This window comes from Cupressus sempervirens, chromosome 11 (assembly GCF_028749045.1).
Source record: "Cupressus sempervirens isolate cs-2001-9-10 chromosome 11, ASM2874904v1, whole genome shotgun sequence".
Classification (NCBI taxonomy): Eukaryota; Viridiplantae; Streptophyta; class Pinopsida; order Cupressales; family Cupressaceae; genus Cupressus; species Cupressus sempervirens.
The window spans coordinates 601,263,542-601,278,130 of record NC_143128.1 but is presented as its reverse complement, the minus strand read 5'-3'; the positions used below and the strand labels follow the sequence as shown (position 1 = coordinate 601,278,130).

Here is a 14,589-nt window from a genome sequence, read left to right as displayed (position 1 = left end):
TAAAGGATTTTGATTTCCACAATGGTTAGAATGTAACAGTAGGTTTGATCTATAAAGTATAACTCACTTTACAATTTGAGGTCTCCATTCACTCATCTGTTGGTTCATTGACTGACTTCCATTAACATCTTCATTACTGATCTGCTTGAAATCCCTTCAAGTAATCACACTTCACTAATCTCTGCACACTTCTCCTATGCTGCTCTACTCTTCACAACTTCTCCTCAAGATCAATAATCAACAACGAACCAACCTTAGAAATAATCTCATATGCCTCCTTAAATAGGTAATTTCAATCTTTTTTCACTTTAACATCATCATAGATCTTAGGGTTAGGTTAGATTCATCGAATCCTTGCATCATTTTGTTTTCCTTCTCCTTCTAGAAACTTTTGATCAAATCCTTGTCTTTGATCATATAACAAACTCTCTTCATGCATTAAATAATCTAGCTCATCAATCCTTATCATCCACATGCTTTGACTAATATGAAATTCCAATTGTGTTGACCTCAAATTCAATTCTTTTACAAACTATAACTTTTGTTGTCACTTGGCAATCACCGTGTTCTTCTACTTGATCATCACTGTGTAGCTTGGCATACACTATTCTATTGTGCTCAACATTCATTAGCTCATTTGATCATTACTATGCTCAATCACTACTTATATTTCTTCATCAACTTACTCAACAATAACTATCACTCGACTTGAACTATTTGTTCGACTTCTTCTTAAGTTCCTTGATCTTTTGCTTCACTTGCCTCATGGACTGACCAATATTAATACTTTACTAAGCTTGGAGTTTAACTCAACTCTTTTCATTTCACTCTTACATATATTCACTTACTTATTTGCTTCATGTTATGATTAAATAATATATTATTTTGTCAATGACTAATTGATCAAGTGCCCGTTGAAATTTCATAATACTTAACTTCACATCACTCCACAACATCACTAGCCTACCTTGTTAGCTTGTCTTTTCAAATCCTCTTCATCAATCAAATGATATGGAACCCAACACTGTTAGTAGATATCTCTCTAGTAGGTTTGAGACTCTATCATGCCAGTAGGTTTGACATCAATGGTAACATAACAATTATTCCAATTGTAGTTTCCAACAATCTGTTAGCATATATGTTGATGTTGACATTATGGGGGAGCATTGCAGAACATTGTTTGTCATTGATGACAACATAGAAATAAGATCGTATAAGACTGTTAGAGCAGTTGACTGAGACTTATGTATTACAGACATCACACTACATATTTGCCTATGCATAATTACCAGCATATACTACAACATGTATTTGACATGTGGGCAAGTGCGCAGAACCTAAATTGATAGTGTACGGAAGATATTGATAATTTACAGAGAACCACAGGAAAATAGAGTAGTGAAAAAATAATTTTTGTTGTATGACCAATATGGAGCATTGTACTTGGAATTAAGGGTTGCATAGTTAACTGGAGGTAGCACACTAACTATTGATGACATCAAGTGCGTAGGTACGAAAGTCGCATGTGTGAAAATTTTTGTATAACTGTGGGTCGACAACATCAATTAAATGTGTATTTCATTTAATTAACTTATAATAAAGTATGGAGCCGACTCAAGGAATTAATATTGAGTGTGGTATAAAGAAAAGTTGTTTTCCAAGTTTTAATTATTATGATTGCGATCAAGAAGCAAAGAGAACTTGCAAATTGCAAAGTAGAGGAGCAGAACAATATGCTAATGCATGTAAGTGACCTCAAGGGTTACTGTTGATGGATGCATAGTTCCAGATCTAATTGCATGATCTGAAGGTGAAGTAGTCTGATGTACTAGATAGAGGGAAGCAAAAGACTATCACACATCTCTTATTCTGAAAGGAATAGTACCGAGATCAATTGGATAGTGGGTTCGTTGGTCTGATCCTAAAGCTATTTGGACACTAGGTTCAACTACCTTCCATAACTCCTAATAGGTTTGGAATCTCCTAACAGAGATTCAAAGTCTCCTAACAGGGACTCTTTGTACTAAGTGTTGTAACAGACTCCTCGTAGGGTCCATCCTCTAATAAGGAATATTCAGATTAGTACATTATTTTGTGGGCATCATTCCCACCAGGGTTTTCCCTCTGATCAAGGGTTTCCCTAGTTAACATATCTGGTGTAATTGTGTATGCCCATTTCTTTATGGTTGCTATTTGCTTTGGTTGAATGATTAAGAATTTTTTTAGAGGCTTAATTTGCAAAACATTGTATAACTGATTCACACCCCAACACCACCCCCCCCCCACCAACCTCTTAGTTATACTGGTGGACAACTATTTCTAACACAATCTCCCTCTTTGGCATTGATGACAACACCTCTAGTTACCATACAATCCAAAAAGCTTCAAACTTGTACTGTCAACTCCCTGTGTGTTTTTGTTCTCTCTTTCTTAGTTTCATTCTAATTCTTATCCAATGCAATCTATGGATGTCATATCCCCATTTTAACATAGAATTTTAATAATAATTAGATAATAAAATGTTATTAAATAAATAGTGATAATAAAGTTATATTAAAACTAATACTAAGTACAAAACTAGGAAATAATTATTATTTAATCTATATTAATAATGAAATAATATTTAATATGATATTTTAAATAATAAAATTTCAATGAATTATTATTTTGATAAGGAAAAAGTTCTCTGCTATGAAATCATGACAAAAAAAGCGAAATCGAACACCAACACCAGTCACCCCTTTTCGAAATTAACAACGTATCAATGGAAGATTACTCCACATTCCCCCTTGGCAACCAGAAACAAATTTGAAATCCTCACGCAATCAAAAACAAAGGAAGAAGAAAATGGAAAAGTTGTCAACAATAGCTTCAAAATATTTATACAATTACATACAAAACGAATCAAGGAAATCAGCGGAATTCAATCTCAAAGCCAAAAAGATGGATGACAAATAGTGAGGAAAAGAAAAAGCCGAACTAGCACACGACAAAAATTAGAAGTAAGAAAAAGGAAAACTTCAATACAATAGTCTTTCAATTATCAATCTAAAAATGAGGCAAACCTTGAACCTAACCCTAGATCTAGACCAAAGGAGAATACAGTGCAAATGGAGCTTCTCAAACAACCCCGATGGATATTAGTAGTCAATGCCATCCCGCTGGGAAGATGGTCAGGAAATCCCCCCACAAATCCAAAAGTTCCAATGAAGCGGCCCATGGAGGGAAAGAAGCAACTCACCATCAATGAAAGCAGAAAATCATTATACATACCTCCGCACTGAAAAATGGAACAACAAATGGACAGAGGAAGGAATAAACCAAACCTTAAACAAAATGCCAATGGAGAAGAAATTATTATAAGTAATCCCTACAATGAAAGAAGATGGAAGGATTGCGAGGGTAAAGGTATCTATGTGTACTGGAACAGTCCACCAAGGAAGAGATCCAGGTTGGTACTCAAAATTTCCATGATTTGGGGCGACAAGGTAAGTACCCTAAATCCCTTTGCAGATAAATTTTGGTTTATCTTATGTAGAACTAAACAGAACAAGGAGGAAATTATGAAGTTTGACACACTATTTTATAAAGGGCATCATATTAAACTGTTTAAATGGCAACCTAATTTCCACAAAAATCTCATAGGAAATCTGGAAATGATTAAATGGATGGAATGTAAAGAAATCCCCTCTGAATTAATGGAAGAAATAACCATCAATAAAATTTGTAACTCATTAGGAAATGTAATTGGATTTGAAGATAACCCAGATAAAGTTAGTAGAATAAGGGTTTTGGTTAAATCAGAACACAATCAGGTTATTAACATAAAGATAATAACAAATCGATCCATATATAAACTTAAATTTGAAGAATATACAGGAGAAATAAAAATATTAGTAGACGCTAATTTGATAAAATTACAAATCACCAATAACATTAAAGATCTCATTAAATCTAAAAGAGATGCAGGCAAAACAACAAAAAGAAAGGAAATGGATATTGCAACCAAGCCAACAGCACAGAAAGAAGAAATATGTGGTATTACAAATGAAGAAATAGGGGATAAAAATAAGGAGGCAGAAATAGAAGAGCAAATAAGCTATTAGCACTCATTGAACAAAATCAAGAATTGCATGGACTGTTAGAAAGAAGAAGAGATCATTAAAGAAATGGAACTAAATATAATTAAATTAAACCAGCTGCAACATGAAATCTTGCTGATACAGAACGATCTAGTAGATCAGAGTCTATTAGCATAATAGTCTCATAAGGAACATAAAGGAAAGGAGATCCTAGTTACTAAATTAGTAGACAAATCGGGAACAAATGCAAAGAAGGTACAGGCAAAGAATTTGGAGGAAGAATTGATTCATAGTGAATCCATTAAACAGAACCTAAAAAACCAAAAGTCAAAAAACAGGGAAGAACTAAACTTAGAAACCATGCAAGAACCGGTCAAACCAAACAATGATATGGGGAATAAAGTTGACATTCCACCAGCAGATTCAACACAGTGGAGCAATATTACCATAAGAAAGAAAGGAAAGAAAAAGAGTTACAAGTTTTGGGAAACCCTGAGCAATGGGAAAGACATGTTTGCTTTGGATAAAGAGGATAAAGGATCAGTTTGTAAAGCAAAACCAAGCTCAAAAGATACAAATTTGAGGTTGGGATATGAAAAACAACATATGCCCACCAACACAGAAGGTAACAAAGGAAATGAGTTAGAAACTAAGGAAGAACAATAGATAAGTAAATTATTAATAACAGAAATAATAGCATAGGAGCAGCAGGAAGGGGAAGTCTCTTCGATAGTAGAGAAGATATTAGATGAGCAGAATCTTGATAAATTAGGCATTGCCATGAATCAAGAAGGATTGATAACACCAATCTGTGGAAAAACTAAACAAAAATGAGGAAGGAAATCACTTAAAGAACTCAAAGAAGCAGCAGGGCAAGTTAAGGATCATATAAAGATTGCAAATATACTAAACAATGGGAAGGGGAAGTGCCTTCCCAAGGAGTAATGAAGATAACAACTTGGAATGCCAGGGGTCTCAACGCCCCTAGCAAAAAATGCTTGTTAAAGCGCAACCTCACCCTATTTGACTCAGATATCATATTACTACAAGAAACAAAACTTAACAAAGAAGAAGGATTGAAAATGAATCAAAAACTGGGGAAATGGACGTCAGTTTTTCAGGAGTCCCAAGGAGCCTCAGGAGGATTAGGGATAATTTGGAATCCCCGACTTATCAACTTGGAATTACTCACTCTTCAAGTAAACTGGATGGGAATGAGAGCTACTAGTACAAAAACTAACCTACAATTAATACTTATCAACGTATATGGATCGACTTCCACAGAAGATAAACTGTCAGTTTGGAATGAGATCAGCCACTTCCTTAACTCAATAACACAGGAAACCACCATTATTGGTGGAGATTTCAATGCAATTGTAAGTCTGGATGAAAAAATGGGTGGAATTAACCACACCAACAAAACCTTGGAAGAATTTAAAAGTTGGATTTACAAGAACTCCCTTTTGGACATCAAAACCAAGAATGGAATTTATACTTGGAATAATCGCAGAAAAGGAGAATGTTACATTGCTGAAAGATTAGACAGATTCTTTCTAAAGGGTGAACTAAACATGGACAATTTTATTATAGCAAAAATTTTACCTATGGCAAGGTCCGACCACTTTCCAGTGAAATTGGAAATAAAAGAGCAGAGTAAACCCAGCAGAAACCCTTTCAAGTGCGAGAAAATGTGGTTTATGGACAAAAGCTTCATGGACCAGATTAGAGAATGGTGTGGAAGGAGGATCAGTTTGAAGGGTCAAGAATGTTTTGCCTGGTCTCTAAATTAAAAAATTTAAAGCAAAAGATAAAAAATTGGAACAAGATACATTTTAAAAACATATTCCAAGAAAAATTAGACATTGAAGAAAAAATGAGTAACTTAAATAAGGAAATTATTGAGAAAGGAATGAATAACGAATTATATCTATTAGAAAAAGAATACATCCTCAAACATGAAAAAATTCTAGCAAAAGAGGAAATATTCTGGAGATAGAAATCCAGAGAAAAATGGCTCCTGGAAGGAGACCGTAATACAATTTTTTTTCACAATAGCACCATTAATAACAGAAATTATATCAACATAGCTAAAATTAGAAACCAAGAAGGAGAGCAAACCGAAAAACCAACAGAAATTGCAAAATTTCTTTCTGAACATTTCTTCAAGACACTTAAACAATTTTGACTCATCAAACAAATGTGCTCAAGAGGAAATGCTAAAGCATATCCCTAAGCTAATTTCAGAAGAGGATAAAAAATTTCAAAATGAATCTATTTCCATAGATGAGGTGAAAAATGCACTATTTAGTATGAATCCAGATAAATCACCTGGACCCGATGGTTTCCAAGCCTTCTTCTTCCAAAAATGTTGGGATATTATAGGAGAAGATTTGTGGAAAGCTCTATGACTCGTAAAGGTGGATCCATCTTAACTGAAATTAATCACACCTTCCTAACCCTTATTCCTAAAAAGCAAGAAAGTATAACCTCGGGCGACTTCAGACCTATTGCTTTATGCAACACTATCTACAAAGTGTTCTCAAAAATTCTAGCTAATTGAATCAAACTCTTTTTGCCAAAACTTATATCAGAAGAACAGACTGGTTTTGTCCCAGGCAGATCTATTCTAGATGGGATATCTATCATTCAAGAAACTATCCATTCAGCATTAAAAAATAAAGAAGCTTGTATGCTACTCAAACTTGATATTCAGAAAGCATACGACAAGGTAGACTGGAGATTTCTATGTAAAAATTTAGAGGGATTTGGATTCTCCAAAAGATGGATTAACATTATATATCAATGTATTTCAACCCCCAAAATTTCTATTCTTCTTAATGGTACCTTGGAAGGTTTCTTTGACATATCTAGGGGTATTAGACAAGGAGACCCCCTATCACCTTTCCTATTTATTATCATGGCAGAAGCATTTGGAAGAGCTATCAAAACAGCGCAACAAGAAATGAAGATCATAGGTGTTAAAGTCACTGAGGGAGTTGAAAATACTACACACCAACAATTTGTGGATGACATAATTCTAGCTGGGGTAAGTTCCATGGAAGAGGCAGATCATATACAGTACATATTAAATACTTATTCAAAAGCATCTGGACAGATGATTAATGCCGAAAAATCTGAAATTTTCTTCTTGAATACCGATTCTGAAGTTGAAAGGCAAATTCCCATTTAGATATTTGGGGATATACCTCGATAAGAACAAACAAACCAATTCGGGATGGGAGCACATCCTTAGGAAAATTGGCAATCACGCTAACTCTTGGAAGGATAAATGGTTAACCAAGGCAGGCAGAGCAACTAAAATTAAAGCAGTTTTGGTAGCTCTCCCCTCATACCAAATGTCATGTTCTTATCTACCTAAACATATCAACACTAAAATGGAAAGCAAATTGAGAAATTTCTTTTGGAAAGGATTGGATGACAAGAAAAAAGTGGCATTAATTAGTTGGAATAAGATTTGTAAACCCAAAGACTATGGAGGATTAGGCATAAAGAACCTCGAATGGCAGAATAAAGCAGTAGGAGCGAAGCAAGTATGGAGACTCTATCAAGAAAGAAATAGGAAATGGGCAAAAATCATATATAATAAATATCTGAACCCTTTAGATAAAACCTCACTATTTAGAATCACTTCCCCCCCGAAAGGATCTGCTGGCTGGAACTTTCTACTAACAAATCGTAGTTTGATCTCTAAATACCTAACATGGGACTTAGGAAATGGAGAGGAAGCATTGTTTTGGGAAGATTCCTAGAATGGTAACCCATCTTTGACAAGTTCAAACATCTCTCCTGATACTATAAATCTACTAAAATCCACATGGGGCACCAAAGTTAAAGATTATTTAGAGGAATATGAATCAGAGCAAGGAAAGGAATGGAGATGGAAATCTGTATCTGAGTATAACATTGATGCAGAGGAAAGAAAAAAACTAGAAGTGTTACTAAAATCACGAACTATTGCATATAAAGAAAGGGAGGATAAACTTATCTGGGCAGCAGCAAAGGATGGAACCTACAAAGTCAGAGAAGGATACAAAATAATAACAAATTCTCAACAATGGGATGTCAACACTCTTCCACTAAATTTATGTTGGGATCCAGTGAATCTTCCAAAAGCAGGAATGTTTCTTTGGACAGCTATGCAAAAGAAAATTTTGACAGAAGATAGGATCCGAAAAATGGGATTTGAAGGACCATCTAGATGCTCCTTGTGTAGAGAGGAAGAAGAAAATGTAGAACATCTATTATACTCATGTAAATTCTCTCAAGAATGTTGGAGATGGTTACAAAGGAAACTCAACTAGACATCCCCATTAGTAGGTCAATGGGAAGAACACTTAATGCGATGGCCAAAAGAAAACCCCAAGAAAGTATATGGCAAACTTTGGAATATATCTCCGGCAATATTCATGTGGGAAATATGGAAAGAAAGCAATCGTCGAATTTTCTCAGACTAGTGGCTACCAGTAAAAACCTTATTAGCCAAAATAGAAGTAGCAATTTCGGAAGTGATGAATAGTGACCTTAGGAAGAGACCCAAAGAAGAAGGATCCTTCTCTGACTAGGATGCAGAAATGAAAAAACTTTGGCCACTATTAATTAATCCCCCCTTAACTTATAAAAAAAAGAATGATCTAGCAAGAGTATCATGCAAATGGGAACCTCCTCCTCCTAGATGGAAAAAGTTAAATTTTGACGAGGCTTCTAGAGGAAATCTTGGAAAAGCAGGAATAGGATGTATCATTAGAGATGAAGTAGGTAAGTGGATTGTTAAAAGATCAAAATCACTAGATATGACCTCTAATAATATAGCAGAATTGAAAGCACTAGAAGAAGGTATTAATCTATGTATTAAATTAAATATTAAAAAAATTATAATAGAAGGGGACTCCCAAATAGTTATTAATGCTCTCAGGAAAGGAGGCACTCCAAATTGGGTACTAAATTCTAAACTAGAAGTAATTACAAAATCACTACTAGCATTCGAAGACATAAGATTTGCTCATATCTATAGAGAAGGTAATAAAGAGGCCGACTCCCTGGCCAATCTTGGTACTGATGGTATTAATTCATTAAATATCAACAATCAATAGATCCTAAAATTAAGCTGGATTAATTGCTTCCTTATATAAACACTTTGATACGATAGTGTGATTTCACATGTACCAAATCAATCATGGTAAGGAAATCTCTCAACTCTGCCTTGTAATCACATCATGAAGTATTGAAAAGGAGCCTTTTAATCAATCACATGCCTCTTCATAATTAGGCATCTAGATCTTTCGAAACACCCTATTTATCAAGCAGCTTGGGGCTTTTTTCGATATTCAGTTTCATTTTCAGTAGTAAATCTGTTAGGGATATAGACTGAAAAATGGATTCCAACATTACTTTGTTTCATGCTTATGAAAATCGTACCATGGCATTCTGTGGGCCAGTTACGCAAGAGCAATGGAATAGGATTCTGAGGCCCATAGATGACATGAGTCGAGTAGCTGTCAGTAAGGCTTTAGGGGAAGGAATTTTTAGTTATGACTACTCATGGAGAACCAACAGTGACATAGTCAGGCTCTGGGTAGGCTGTTTGGAAAGAGCGGGGATTGAGAAATGGGACATCATCAGGATTACCCATAACATTTTTGACCCTTGCTGGTTAGTGGGTTTAGAACTAGCTGTTGCTAATATCGACGCTCGGCTCTGCATCCCTCTTCCAGAGGCATACATGGAACTCGAAGTAAATAGCCAGGAACTGGCAAGGAGACCGAAACGTCCCTGCATGACAATTAGGGACAATATCCAATTGTATAAGGAATGGTCGCGAATGGAGCTGAGCATCAAATTTCTGTTGAGATGGAGAGGCATCATTGAAGACCCGGGAAGGGACTGGCTAACTGATTATTTGAAGGCATGTGATGCCTATATCCATCCAGAAGTGGATTTCAATGAAATGGAAAATGTGGAGTTTTGTCTCCTAAATTATGACAAAACCAACAGGGGAAGGTCTTCATATGAATTTCCTCCAGTATCAAAGGCGAGTTCTATGCATGAAGCTTCAGAAATTATAATGGTTTTCAAATAACTCGACTAAATCACGGCAAGGGTCATTTGACATGTTAAAATTATCCATATTTTGACTAGTAGCACTCTGTTTTAAATGTGAGTGCCTGTGTAGATAATTTGTCCATACTACTTAATCGGGCAAATTAGTTGTTAACTACTTTTGTCAGTTTCCTTTTTAAATTAGATGAGAGATAAAGCTTACTATACATATTATTATTATATAAAATAGATATCATGTTGAGATATAAATCTGCTTCCAGTTTGCAATATGTTTTCTGTTCTTACCTTTGTAAATATCCATGGTTAACATACTCACATAACCAGGGTACATAGTAATTCGGATCTTATAACTATAGCAATAGCTGAAATATTAACGAAAGATTTGAAGTGACGTTTTTGACAAAATCTATGGGTTTTTAGTTTGCGCTCATATAGGGTCCTGATAACTCGTTAAACTTTTTAAATTTAATCTTTTAACATGCAAGAAGCATTTTAATGAATTACGTGGTCAAATACATTCTCATTATTATAGCTTAAACTTTAGTAAATCCCAGTCAAACAGATATCAAAATAATTAAGCTACGACAGATTAAAGAATAATAATAAAAATAAATTAAATCAACAACTGAATCAAAATATTAATCTCATTAAAATTAGGTTAGCATGGAATTTATGCGTTGATAATTATTCCTTTGGATGCACATCATAGTTAGTTTTATTTTCATTAACCTTCAACTACTGTTATTGTTGATGAATTTAGACAGATGATTTGGAGTTTATTTGGAATGAATTATGTAATCATCAGATTATCTATTTTTAAAAAAACTGGGGTATGCCCCTTTTATTAATGTAATATATAGGACTAAGGTCCTAGGCAAGACAGGAGGTTTTCTTCCCCCTTCTTTCCTACCTGTGTCTGTCAGAATGGGGGAATTCTTTGTAATTACTTTATTAATAAAATCAATCAAGGCTTAGGCCATTTACCAAGAAAAAAAATAAAAATAAAATTTCAATGAGTAAATAAAGAAATAAAATTAGATACGAGAGACAATATTGTACAAAGTATGATAATTTTCTAAATCGAATTTAATAATAAATAATAATAAACACAAATGAGTAAGTAAATAAATAATATAACACAAACTAATATAAATTAACTAAATTTAATAAAAAGTCAAGAGATGTTTAACAAATAGACACGACTCCTCAAAATTAAGATATTAAAGGGAGGAGAGTTTATTTTACAGAAAAAAGAAAGGAGGAGAAGAGAGGAGTTCAAAAAGGAAAAATGGAAGAGCAAAGTAATATGAAGAAAATAAGGAAGTGACTTTTTGAAAAGGTGTCAATGATATTGAAAGGACATGAACTTTTGAAAGGGTCATAATTGTGAATAGTTGCAACTCTTCAAAAATAATGTGATTATAAAGTAGTGGTACTTTTCCAAACGATTTTAGTTATGAAGTGTTGCGACTTTTGAAAGTATTATAACTGTGAAGTGTTGTGACTTTTTAAAGGATTTGTATTATGAAAGGGTGTGACTATTGGAAAAGAAGAAGGTAAGAAAGGTATGTTTATGAATTATATTTGTTTAATTATGTTTATGAATTTATTTATATTAATGAACCATACTTGTGGATAATATTGTGTTAACTCATGGGGTTAACACCATGGATATTAATGAGACTCGAAGCATGGAACATATGAGATATTAAGATCTCCATTGTCCACCATGGTCAAGAATCAATGAAAACTTGAAGCATGGAGCATGTGAGATATTAATTTCTACATTGTTTTCTATGGCTGAGAATCAATATCGAAGCATGGAGCATGGAGATGTCAAGATCTCCATTGTCTGCCATGGCTGATAATCGATGTGCCAGAATATTCTGATGTTGTCAAACATATGCATATGTCATTGGACTTGGATATAGGATGCCTATCCAAGAAGAATGTTAAGGGGTGCACTTTCAGGATGACAACGAGGTAGCTATGAGCTAAGAAGCCCAATCTAGAGACGTTCTTAAGATTGGGTTTAACTTAGAGGGTAGAATAATATAGTTAGTTTTGTTCATATTATCATTTTAACATTTATTTTGTAGGTATTACTTGTCCCTAACCCACCCTATACGTGGGGACATTACAATGGATGCTCCCTTTATCATTTCAGTGCGCACTCTATCTATATCATATCTCCCTCTTTTGCTAATAAGTTCAACAACTCTAGCATTGTATGTTTCCCTATAGTCATCAAACTCATGATAAATTCAACACCATCTCCCTCATTATATGAATGGTAAATGTCATTTATCTCCCTCTTTGACAACAATACCAAAGATATCAATCATTCACGTACATCTCTTTTCTTTACTCTAGAATACACAATAGGTTCATGTTATTTCTTTGATTGATATAGAAATGTCACTCAACATCTTGCTTCATAACTCTTTGCAGCTTCATCTGCTCATAGTTCAATGTCTTTCTTTTCACACCTTTAGGTAGATACTAAAGTGTGACCTCCTGCATCAATGTGTATGTTATTCTAATTATAACAATTGATGCAATTCAACATCCATGGTTAGTTTTCTTCAAGTAAGGGAATAACCCCTAACTTACCTCTTGGATACTCAAAAGCATCCTTAGGTAGTGCCTTAGTGAATATGTTAGCTAATTGTTCATTTGTATTCACATTTTCCAATTTCACCTCTTTGTCTTGTACCAGCTCTCTCAAGTAATGATACTTGATATCAATATGCTTAGTCTGTGTGTGCATCACATAGTTCTTTCATATATTTATAACACTTGTGTTATCACAATAAATAACAACAGGTTCAGTTATCTCTTTCTTCAATCCTTTCAACAATTGCTTGATTCACACAATATTTGAACAATTTAGTGTTGCAACAACATATTTAGCCTCTGTTGTAGAATGAGAAATACAATTATGCTTCTTGCTTGTCCATGAAATCAATCGCCAAAGAAAGCTCCTTCGCTAGTACTTTTTATGTCATCAATATTGTCTACCCAATCAACATTTGTGTAAACCTTTAGTTCAAACTTGTCTTGATTCACTTTAGCTGAATCATCATTCTTTGACAATTTATGTCTAGTCACCATAGGTTTTCCAACTACTCTCGAGTCTTCCATTCCAAAAAAAATGAAAACTTCCTTGATATACTTTGATTGTGTAATGTAAATTCCTTTATTCATCTGATAAACTTGCAATCCAACAAAGAATTTTATTTCTCCAAACATTGACATCTCAAATTCCTTCTTCATTTCATTAGAAAAATATTTGTTCAATGAATATTTTCCTCCAAATATGATATCATCAACAAATATTTCAGCTAGCAATATCTTATTTTTACATTCACTTTTTAGATACAGATTGCTATTGTCATTAGTTCTTGCAAAACCATTTTGAACCAAATAATTATGTAACCTTTTTGTACCATGCTCTAGGGGATTGCTTCAAACCATATAAAGCTTTTTGTAACTTACATACCATATTCTTTTTTCTTGGATAAACAAATACTTTAGGTTGTTTAATGTAGACTTCTTCCTTTAAGATTCCATTCAAAAATGCATATTTGACATCCATTTGGTACACTTTGAATCCTTTGTAAGCAGCATATGCAAGAAAAGTTTTCACTCCTTCCAACTTTGCAATTGGGGGAAATTTTTCACCATAGTCAACTTCTTCTTGTGCATATCCCTTACTAACTAGTCTTGCCTTGTTCTTTGTAACTTCACCTTTCTCATTCAATTTATTTCTGAAAACCACTTAGTTCCAATCGCATTCTTATCATTTGGTCTCGATACTAATGTCCAAGTCTTATTTTTCTTAGTTTGCTCAATTTCTTCATTCATTGCTCCTTTCCAATCTTCATCCTCCAAAGCTTCTTTTATATATTTGGGATCAAACTCACATAATAAGCATGTATCATTCTTCAATTTTCTTATTGTCATGACTCTTGAATCTTTGTCTCCAATGATTTGATCTAGTGCATGATGTCTTCTCACATACTTTTCTATAAAATTTCATGTCTTCTTTTTTCTTATTGTGGTTCACTTTGTTCAACTTGTTTATCTTCTTCAATTATCTTTGGTTGTAACACAATATTGTCTATTTGATGGTCGATAGTGTCTATCTGTTACTTAGCTCCTATAGCCTAATGCTCGGTAGAACTGTTCTGCAACACTTTGACAATGTCTGGTTGTTGTTGCTCAACAACCACCCTCTTTGGTTTAGGTAAGGTGTTAGGTTCACCTTCATAGATATCAAAGCTCTTGTAATCTTTAGGTTCTTTCTTGCATTCTTCTTGATTCTTCTCTGCAAATTCATCAACTCTGACATTTGCACTTTTCACAATTTTGTTAGTGTTAGAATTCAAACACTTATAAGCTTTTCTTCTAGTGGAATATCCTAGGA

The 14,589-nt window shown here is 34.0% G+C and overlaps 1 protein-coding gene across 1 annotated transcript; it reads left to right on the top strand.

Annotated features, from left to right (window-relative positions):
* The first annotated feature begins 5,026 nt into the window (after nucleotides 1-5,026).
* On the top strand, nucleotides 5,027-5,872 carry LOC149531112 (uncharacterized). The gene has a single exon (XM_089808292.1). It carries the CDS (start codon nucleotides 5,027-5,029, stop codon nucleotides 5,870-5,872), a length of 846 nt encoding a protein of 281 aa, XP_089664418.1.
* Nucleotides 5,873-14,589: the final 8,717 nt, after the last annotated feature.